This window comes from Microcaecilia unicolor, chromosome 5, assembly GCF_901765095.1.
Source record: "Microcaecilia unicolor chromosome 5, aMicUni1.1, whole genome shotgun sequence".
Classification (NCBI taxonomy): Eukaryota; Metazoa; Chordata; class Amphibia; order Gymnophiona; family Siphonopidae; genus Microcaecilia; species Microcaecilia unicolor.
The window spans coordinates 158,716,583-158,727,609 of NC_044035.1; the positions used below are offsets into that span (position 1 = coordinate 158,716,583).

At 42.8% G+C, this 11,027-nt stretch overlaps 1 protein-coding gene across 1 annotated transcript in view; it reads left to right on the forward strand.

Annotated features, from left to right (window-relative positions):
- Nucleotides 1–4,944, forward strand: part of SPOCK2 (SPARC (osteonectin), cwcv and kazal like domains proteoglycan 2) — a 234,783-nt gene extending 229,839 nt beyond the window's left edge. The window contains exon 11 of the mRNA XM_030204904.1: nt 4,712–4,944. Coding sequence (XP_030060764.1) covers nt 4,712–4,848 — 137 coding nt within the window. The 3' untranslated portion in view covers nt 4,849–4,944. The remainder of the gene's footprint in view (nt 1–4,711) is intronic.
- Nucleotides 4,945–11,027: the final 6,083 nt, after the last annotated feature.

The following is an 11,027-nucleotide window of genomic DNA, read 5'->3' on the forward strand; positions in this document are numbered from 1 at the left end:
CGAGACGGGGGGGGGGGGGCACCAACTGATAGTCTGCAGGGGGGCACCAGAGACCCTTGGCACAGCCCTGGTACCAGCCTGTGACTGGGTTTATAGAACACTGCCCCTCACCCTTAAGAAAAATCCTTCTCTAACTACCCTGAGCCACCTTAACAGCACTGATCCCGCCCCAGGAGGAAGTGAGCCTAGAGGGGCAAAGTTAATACCTGGGATATTGCAGACTCTATGGTTCTGGTTATTAATCGGATGTTGGCTGAGGCTGTTGTTCCTGAGACTTTGAAGAAAGCAGTTGTGCGGCCTTTATTGAAGATGCCATTGTTGTGTGTGGATAGCGGTTGATAGCTTTCGCCCTATTTCTAATTTGAGTTTTCTTGTGAAGGTGCTTGAGAAGATTGTGTTGTTTCAGCTCAATGATTTTGTAGAGCAACAGTCTTTATTGAATTCATGCCAGCTTGGCTTTCAATCAAAGCATAATACGGAAACTTTACTTCTTACAATGACTGATGAAATTTATCTTGGTTTTGAGCAGGGGCAGCAGTATTTGTTGATAACATTGGATGTTGCAGCTGCTTTTGATATGGTCAATCGTGCTATGCTGTTCTTTTGGGATGGCATTTTTATCAAGTGGCTCAGCATACTTCTGTTTTGTGGTGGGTACCTGTGGTTTCTGGAGTGCCGAGGCTCCTGCTTATCAGCAATTTTGCTTAATTTGTATATTTATTTGTTTTATTTTTATGCATCTTTTATTCCAGGTGCTGGTTGATCTGGGGGTTAGTTATCATCTTTATGCAGACATCTTCAATTTTTTCCAGTTCCTTCTAAAAAACATGATGATATTGCGTAGATGAGGACTTCCTTTCAGAGCGTGCAACTCTGGATGCATGCGAATGGTCTTTCATTGAATGTTGCAAAGATGCAAATTTTATAGTTGTCCCATTTAGGAGAACCATGTCCTGTTTCTGGATTTGAGTTAGATTCTGTTTTTGTACCAGTGGTTTTCTCGCTTCATAGTTTAGTGATTTTGGACACAAGGCTGTCTTTTAGACCACAGGTGGCTGCTATGGTTAAGGTTATTTTCTTTAAACTGTGGATGATATCTAGATTTCGGACATTTTTCCATGGAGAATTTTCGTACTGTGCTACAGAGTTATGTGTCACCTTCTATTGATTATTGTAATGCTTTGTTGTGCGGTTTGCCACGTACAACTTTCAGGCTTTGTGGGTTGCTCAGAACTCTGCTGCACGGGTACTTTTGAGTTTGGGAGGGAGGGAGGGAGGGGGAGGAGGGGGCCTTGGAGCAGGGAAGGGGGCCTTGGAGCTGGGGGCCCTGGGGGGGGGAAGCCCTGGAGCTGGGAGGGAGCGGCTCGGAGGGAGCAGCTCGGAGGGAGCGGCGGCCGGCCCTGGAGCTAGGGTGAGGCGGGGCTAGGGTGGAGCCCCATCAAATTGGTCTGCATAGGGCCCCGCACTTGCTAAGACCGGCCCTGGTGAAAGAGACAGGCAGTGTGGAACAGTAGCAGGAGAAGTATGGTTTTACGCATGTACAGGAGGATTCAGGCCTGAGCGGAGTTGGCCCAATTTCAGGAACCGGGTCATGTTGGGGGGTCTCGAGGCTAGAGTCTAAAAAGATTCTATGCTACATCCATTGGCAGTTGGGAGGTTGAATTGAAAGAGCTGAAACTGAGAGTGAGTTAAAGCTACTGGTGATTTAGTTAAACTCTGAAACCTGTGGTGACTTTTGGCTCAAGGCTGAGAATTGATTAATTGAATGAGTAGAAGGTGGGACGAGTGAGAGAGGAATTTGAAAAGTTATTCTCTTTTGTGTGTGCGCTGAAGACTCTTGTGATAACTAAATGTTGTATTTTGCTGTGCCTAATAGGGAAAAAAATGACAACAGCTGTTTTTAGAATTTAATGACATTTGAAGCTGCTGTCGGAGTTCTAAAAGTTTCAGGGCACTGTCAGAATGATATAAAACAGTGGTTCCCAAACCTGGTCTTGGAGGCATCCCAGCCAGTCAGGTTTTCAGGATATCCACAATGAATATTCATGAGAGAGATCTGCAAGCACTACCTCCACTGCATGCAAATCTCTCTCATGAATATTCATTGTGGGTATCCTGAAAACCTGACCGGCTGGGGTGCCTCCAGGACCAGATTTGGAAACCACTGATATAGAAGAAGTAAGTTGACAGTGTTGTTTGAACCCGAGCACTGGGTGTTTTAGCCCAAGCTCAGGTACTGAGGACTATTTGATGGTCACAGATACTGTCAAATAAGTGCAAGCTCTGAGTTACCCTGAAGGAATAATATCTGGGTAATTCTCTTATTCAACTGAACCTTAAGGAGAAACGTGATGGTTTTTAAGAGATAAAAGTGATTGAAGGAGTGAATCACTTGGAAGGAAAAATAATTAAACTTAGCAGGGGCCTGAAACTGAAGGATGCCTGTGTGAGTGATTGAAAAATCTTTGATTTAAAGTGGGAGGGCTAGCTTAGGGTTACCAAATTAATTTTTCTTTTTGGGTAGCTAGTGAAAAACATAAAACCTAAAAGTTAATTGTTCCTACGTTTTGGTATGATAACATAATTGGATAGGGATTAGATTTCATTTTTTTTAGTTTGTGAGATAGAGTACTAAGTATTCCAGGACCTGACTCCTGGCCGTGGTGAAGAACAGAGAGGAAGAGCACTTGGTACCCACCGAAAGAAAGAAAAGTATTTAAAAGAGCTTGAAGTCCTTCTAAGTGTTCTCAAAACCATAAACTGGGTCTCAAAGGAATGGGAGTGGACAGAGACTGGGAAGTTAGGGGAAAGAAAGGGGAAGACTATATTTACCTGTTTTGAACCAGCGTAGATGTCAGATCTGAACAAGAATTAAACAAAAAGTATTAAATTCAAGGGTTAACTAATAATGCCAGTTAACTTTATGACTTAATTTTATACTGTTACTAAAAAGAGATACTTATCTGATAGTGCTCCCGAAAGGTTGAAAATGTTTCTGAAATATCCATGTTTGTTTTGTTGTTGACATCAATGAGCACTGTAGAAAGAACAGTGGATAAATACTACTGTTTTTGTGTTTAAATAATAAACTTATTTTTATTGTTAAACTCTTTGGTTGGCATAGACTTCATTTGGGAAACACCGTGATAACTTACATTAAGCCACACCATCCGGTGATCACTGAATGTCAGATGATCACCCACAATAACATCAGAAACACTTTCCTCATTCGTAAGCCCAAAGGCCCAGATGCACTAAGATCCCTGTTAAGAATCCATTCGTATTTTTAAATCGGTAAGAATTACTGACTTGTTGGAAATACAGATGGATTCCCAAAGAGAATCACATGCAAATGAGCTGCTCGTTACTTTTGTGACCCAGCTCATTTGCATGCAATAGGAGGAAAGCCAGTCGGCCAGCTGAGCATGTGCAGAGCAGACCATCGCTAAGCATGGCTGCTCTGCGCATGCTACAGATGGTTCTCATACACGCAGACAAGCATGCTTGTATAAAAACCAGTGCAGCCTTTTTTCTTTTGAAAAACTGCCTGCACTCTCCTGACTTGCAGCTGTGGCTAGAGAACTTGAGACCAGGCTGGAACGACTCAAGCAGGGAGCTCCGAGGGTGGGGATGGAGAATTTCAGAGATCTGCACATGAGAAGCTGGAAATGTGCTGTGATTGGCTCATACACGCAAAGAAGCTGCATGTATGAAAGCTGTGCAAAAGCTTTTTTTTACTTTGAAAACTTCTGTGCTTCCAGGGCCGAAGCAGCATACTTTACTGAAGCAACGGGGCATGAGAACTGTTCCAGATCTTCCTTCTCTTAACTGTTCCAAATCTTTCTTCTCTGAACACAGCAGTGGGTGATTAAAATAAACAGAACTGCTGTGCTGGAAGGCAGGAAATCACTCTTAGGTCCCGATGATTTCACAGGCTGATTCTTCCCACCACTGTTTCAGCTTTCATTCTAGGCAGTACCAACAGTTCCTGACCACCCGTTAAAATTTTGACAGTAAAGGAAGGGGCTTCTTCTGTGCATCATTCAGAAAATGGCTGTACATCACTTTGCATGCACATTTGTACAGTAATTAGCTCATTATAGCTTTGCATTCCATTTTGACATTATGCTGGATATCTCCATGGTATCCCCTGCTGTGGTGCAAGGTCTTAGGGGACCTGTAGTTCTGCCTCCTTTTAAAGGAAAATGCCCTTTCACAACCTGACAGGCTTTGGACCTGTCACACTCTGTGCCAGCTCTCTGAGAAATTTCTCTCAGCCCTTTTAATAACAGATACAAAATAAACAACCGATCACAATAAGTTTGTATAGGAACCTCAGAAACCTGGGTGTTAAGGGCAAATCTTAGGCTACACAGCTACATTCACCTCATTTGTTCCACAACTTATTCACGTAGCCTAAGATCTGCTCATAACTGCCGAGTTTTGAAGGTTCCTATAAAACACTATTGTGATAGGTTTGCCATTTTGAGACTTTCCAAATATATGCCAACCTATATGGTACTTTTCCTAGTAGTTTTAAATAAAGGACAGTTTTGGAATGAATGGGTGTAACCTTTGGAAGACTGAGCTTAAGGGTGCTGTTACTTGCTCTCAATACCTGGTTCATAGCACTCCAGGCATGGAAGCAGTGGTTGCAACAGGACACTGTCCCTTGTAATAACAACGGGCTGTTCTCTTCTTTCTCTTGTAGATGACCTAGTTGGCTTCTCAGGAGATTTTGGGAGTGGTGTCGGCTGGGAGGATGAAGAAGAAAAAGAAACGGAGGAAACTGGAGAGGAGGCGGAGGAAGAGGAAGGAGAGGCCGATGATGGTGGCTACATCTGGTAGAAACGGATTGCACAGTTGGGTCAGGCTGCTGGGAACAGTGCAGGCAGTAGGCTGGAAGGAGAGTAACAGTGGGACAACACGTGATAAAGAACCACAGCTGAATGTACAGTGGATCACTAAAGTAGCAAGTGTGTGTGCAAACTCAGGCATGTGTTTGCATGGGCATAAGTGTGGCGTTTGGTGTGTATGTGTGTTCCTGCATGTGTTTGCAAATGTTCACGTGTGTCTGCAGGTTAATGAATATATTGCCTTGTGTTTCCTCTTTCAAAATACCAAGGGGCGCTGTGCTTTTTTCCAGCATACCAGAGCAACATGTGGAAACAAACAAACAAAAAAAATCTGTCCTGTCTTAGGCGTTCCATACAGTTCTTTTAAAAAAAACAAACAAACAAACCCTAATATATATAATGTTCCCCTCTTCTGTCATTAGGGTTCATGAACACTTCTTTTCTGATTTTCAGAGACTAATTGAGTTAGAAGATCTTTCTTATCCTACTACTGAATATTGACTAACTCTGAGGGATGCTAGAACCCTATATAAAGTCCCACTGCAGTCTAGCTAGAGGATTGTGCAGGTTGAACTTTCCCCTTGTGTGTGTGCCACTATAACTGGTAAAATCAAGATTACAAAATCCAGGATGCAAAAGGACTTAGTAGAACCAAGCTGGGTCAGGCTATACTTGATGGTTTGGTGTTGTCTAGAGATGAAAAACTAGAATTCACCATTGGCTTTACCACCAGACCTTTCATGCTGACCTGTGGCTGTGCCAAAGAGCTTTAGTGTTGTGTATTTCCTTACATCCCATAATAAGTGATAGACATTGCCGCTTCCTTAGTGTTCTGCTGCAGGGATGATCTGGAATAGACCCAAAGAGATGGATTTTACAGTGTGGTCATGAGTGATATCCCTAGAATACTCCTTCCTAACACATCTCATCTGAGTGCTAATTATATCAGCTGAGAGAGCTGTTCCTTTAGCTTCCTGTTGGCACTATGGGGTCTGATGGCACCATGCTGAAAAAATAGCTCAAAAAATAGAGCTGCAATGCCACATTTGCATGTGAGACTCACTGCAGATTTCCTATGATCTTAAAAGATCACATTCATGAATTGAAGTATCGTCTGCTCCTCAAAAAAAATTAAAAAATTGCATGGCATGCATTGCAAATTTCCTTGGAGTTGAACCAGAGAGAAGATCCACTTATTGCATCTTTACCCAATGGGAGAAAAATCACAATTCCTCCCAATGCACTACTGTCAGGGCTTTTAAAGGCAGCAGGGTCATATTTTAGTGCTGGTTCAGAGCCTAGTTTTGGGGTGTTCCTCATTGATGATCACAGAGCAGGACCAGGCTAAAAATATGTTCTGATGAAAAACCAGTCTACTGTATAAAGAACTGCCCTACCCAGATTTTCTATGTGTGCATGTAGTTGTTTTAAGACTCTGTGATATTTTTATTAAGGGTGTGCATTCATGAGCATGCATTTGGTTTTGTTTGGCACCTAAAAATCACATGCATGCAAATATACCTACAAATTATTGCTCGTCCAGTCGATTGCATGCATTTGTAAGTTCTTATATATATAGGTCCAGATTCTATTTATGGCACCTGGAAAATCAGCGTTGAACAAATTTCCGCTTAGGTATAATCTATACACCGTGCATAAATTTAAGTGTGGTTTATAGAATACGCCTAAGCAGATTTATAGAATATGCCTAGCAGCCATGCCAGTGCCTAATTCTAGGCACATCCATTTATGCCAAGCAAAACTTGGTTGTAAATACTGATAGGTATGTTAGGCACAGAGCAGGTGTATTCTATAACCCTGTGCATAAATTTTTGGAATGCTCTTGCACCGCCCATGGCCACGCCTCCTTTTTGGCAGCAAACATTAGAATTTCCACACACCATTGTACAGATTACACTTAGTAAGTAGTGTGTGTAAATTCTCATTAATGCCAATTACTGCTAATTGGTTGCTAACATCCAATTATCGGCGCTGATTAGCTTGTTAACCAATTAGGTTATGTGCATTGTTATGGAATATGCTTTGATTTCTGTGCAGAAATCTCAGCGCTATATATAGAATCCAGTGGATAATGTGCATGTATAAAAAAAACAAATACGTCAAGCAAACAAGAAAAACATGCTCAAAAATTAGGAAAAAATGTGTTTTAAATGAACACAAACTGTAATTTCTGTGGCCATACGCATCACTAGATTTTATTAACTTGGGAGAATAGCACTGGGCAATCAGATGGATGTATATGTATGTGGTTCATGCCACTGTATTTATTTTGGTGCCCATGTGTATTTGAGTTTATATATGTTCGCATTCTCATGTGTGTTTTGAATGCATAGGTGTGTTCATGCACTGGCATGTCTTACTATCTACATGTATGTATGTAAGTATGTTTGTGTTGCATGTGTTTATGTTAGTAATGTGAAGGATCAGTTTATTTATTATTTATTTGTGGCATTTATACCCCGCTCTTTCCCGCTCAATAGCAGGTTCAGTGCGGCTTACAAAGTATGGTACACAGTATCACAGAGATAATACAGAGTATGGTACAAAGTACATGCCGCGCATTCTGGTGTGTCTGCCAGCACTCAATTCCATTTGCAGCCTTCTCACCGCTCATCTTCATGGCTGCCTTTTGTACAGTTGAGGCTCACCTACCTTTTAGTTGTGAAAGAAAAGGTGGGGGGGGGGGAGCAGGGGAAACAAAACAAAACTGGATTCTTTACGGACAGCCTTAGTTTCATAGTGATAGAGGCATTCAAGTGCAGTACCATGTTTTACCTCAAGAGGGAGAAGGAGCTGTTTCCACAAAGGAGGTTTAATAGACAGGTTTCCACACTGCTGATTCAGCTTATTAGTAGGGCTTTGTACAGCCGTGAAAGTGATTCTTGGGCTGCACTCAATAAAGCGTATATGCTCTCAGTGCTGCCATCTGTCTTTCCCTGCCTCTCTTCCTTGCTCTGCAGGTGTAGATGTCTCCTGCTTGCTTATTTAGTTTTTATTCTCGAGCTTGGATTCTGGCCGAAGAGATTTCCCTGCTGAATGTGCTGCTGCTCCTGGTATTAGGCAAATGTGTTAGTTAAAATGTTGCACTGGGTTAGTTATGGATATACAAGCTTAATATACCATAAACATGTTTGGAGAAAGAACAAGGAAATCTTTTGCAGTGTATGATAAAACCTGACCTCTTTACTTTTCAGAAGGTTAAAAACATCCTGAACCTTGACCTTTCAACTGGTCAAATTATCACATTCTACTCTAAACATTTGAAAACAAGAGCTAGTGAGGCAATTCCTGGAGGGAGCATCAAGGCCAGTCTCCCCTTTTTTGGGAGTGAGTAAAAACTGTATCTTACTTTCTACTCTCCACCTTGCCCTGTGCTGGCCCCCACCATTCTCACCTTCCCTGGCTTTTGTGAATTGCAGCCCTCGGAACAAAAGATGGATCCTGCCCACTAGCTGTCAGAGCTGTAAATGAACAGCAAATGGTTGTAAAAGCTGGATCTGCTAGATCCCCTGACTGATTTTAAGATGAAAAGCATACAGTCCAGAGGATCCGGCTTTTAACTGTTTCTGCTGGGCTGCTGTCATTTGCAGCTCTTGGAGCCAGTGCATGGGATCTGGCATTTACTCCAGAGGCTGACAGCTGGATCCTGGAGCTGGAAATGACAGCAGCTGGTTCCTGAGCACTGTAAAAGTCGGATCCACTGGATCCCCCCTGCAGCTCCAGTGGCATTTAAGGTGAAAAGCATAGGATCCTGCTTTTACTAATTTCCTTTTTCTGTCTCCCCTTCCTGATATTGTCTGATACATTTAAATGCCTTCATGGTATAAATGAACAGGAGGCCTGTGAATGAGAGAGCATAGGATAAGGGTGAAAGGGGATATACTCGGAGTAATCTAAGGAAATACTTATTTATGGAAAGGATTGTGGATGAGTAAACAGCTCCCCCAGTGGAAGTGGTAAAGACCAGGAATTCATAAAAAGCTTGGGACAAGCAGAAAGGATCCCTAAGGGGTTGTTGATCTTAGTAGTTGGTATGGATAGATGGACTGGATAGGCCATATGATCTTTATCTGGCATCATTTTTCTATTCTTCTGTATCTCTTATAGCACTAATTTCAAGTATTAGAATCAGCACTACAACTACAGTATTTGAGGTGGAAGTTCAAAAATTAGGAATGATCAAACGTCTTCCTCCATCTAGATTACTGGGACCAATAAAGTGGGATAATGAATCCCAACTTATTTTAGGGATGGAGACAGGGCTGGCCCTAGGGAGGCAGAATTCAGCTGCACCAGCTGAAAGACAGCAGCAAAGTAGAACTTCATAGACACTCTCAGCACAGCAGAAGACCTTTGAGTACCTGACCATATGTAAGGCCTGCTGCATCCTGCCCTGTGCTTCCTCCAGCAGGATGCGTGTGTCAGAGGAGGCGGAACCCAGCAAGCCATGAGCATATAGAGTGCACAAGAACACACCAACAGGCTCACTTGCATTGTATAGCAGCAGCAACAGCTCAGCAGGAGGACCAAGGTAGGGTAGCAGCAGTGCTGGCAAGTAAAGAGGTGGCAATGCTGGACCTGGGGGGAGGGGGTTGGGAAGGGGAGAAGCTGGACTGTGGTGTGGAAGCACATGGCTGAAGGTTCACCTAGGACACCGAATACCCTTGGGTCAACCTTGGATGCAGAGCTTAAAGCCCAGGAATAGTGTGAGTATTCCTAATCAACTGGAGCTGAGAGATTAGGATAGCTGAACGTAGTGGTTGTAGAATTGTGACAGAAAAGGTCCACCTACCTCACCCACCAAAAGTGGCAAATTTAGACCTGGTTTTGCCTTATTGTATACATGAAAATACAGTCCTGCTTTTCTTCAGGAAATCTTAAGGAAGTCCTGGTCCTGTTCTTCTGCAAGGAGCTTCATGATCACAGTCCTCATATACAGTGATTTTTCATTATGTGACCAGGAGCTCTACAACCTTCAAGTAATCCCTCTTCCATGACCCCTAGCTTTCCCCAAACCAGACCAGTGCACCTCTGGCTCTGTTTCCAGTCTCCTGCTATTCACTTTTTAAACTGCCTTAATATTTATTTATTTGGATTTAGCTCACAGCTTTTCAGTAATAGTTCAAGACAAGTTGCATTCACGAATTGTAGATATTTCCATATAATCTAAGCTTCTGCCTGAGGCAATGGCAAATTCAGCAACTTGCCCAAAATCTGAAAGGGATGCAGTGGGATATGAACTCTAGCTTCCCTGGTTCTCTACTTCCTGCTGTAATCATAGGAGTCAGCTCTGTGGGTGCCAATGGGTACTGAGCACCCCCAATATTGAGCAAGCTCTTTCATGGTGTCTAGGGAGGGGTAATTTGTATTACATTTGGCACTTATAGCTCTAACTACTAGGCTATTCCCCCTATCAGGTGCTAGCCCATTCCAGCTATAACCAGCTGAAAGGATCCCACCTTCTTTCTTAAAGCCCTGTTCCTAGGATCCAACAGGTACTTGTGGTGGCTTTTGGTAATTCATGTCTACCACAGCATTTCTTCAGCAGGTCAAAACTTTAGTTGGCTTCCACCAACATCTTCTATGAGTGTGGTATCTACTAGCCCTGCTCCAGAGAGCCAGATGTTAATCAGCAGCTGTGCCTTCTTGAGCACTTCATAATACGTCATAGGCGACACGCAGAACCAGGCCAGTAGCAACTACATTGCTTGTAGTGCTTCTTTAGAAAACTAGACCTGCAACTCATATGTTTAATGATATAATACCTTACCAATTCAAGATGTCCCTAATAAAAATAGAACCATTTCAGGCTCTCCCTCACATGGAACGTGCTGGCAATGTAGAGAGGATAGACCCCATAGTGTTGGGCTGTTGTGGAGAGGAGTATATATAAGGCAAGCATCCCAGCACTTAAAGATGTCTGAGAGGGTGGCAGCAGGGTGGTTTTACAAGGGAAATGGTGACTAAGGTGATTTTTCATTGTTTTTATTTTGTTTTGATAAACAAAAGGGAGTCTCCCTCTTATTGAGGGATGCTAGGAACTCTGGTGAGTTATGAATGTTTAGCAGTGGAGTCAAGACTTAGCAACTGCAGGTCCTTCGGAAGAAATATTTTTTCACTCAAGCTCTGGGACTCGTTGCTGGAGGTGTG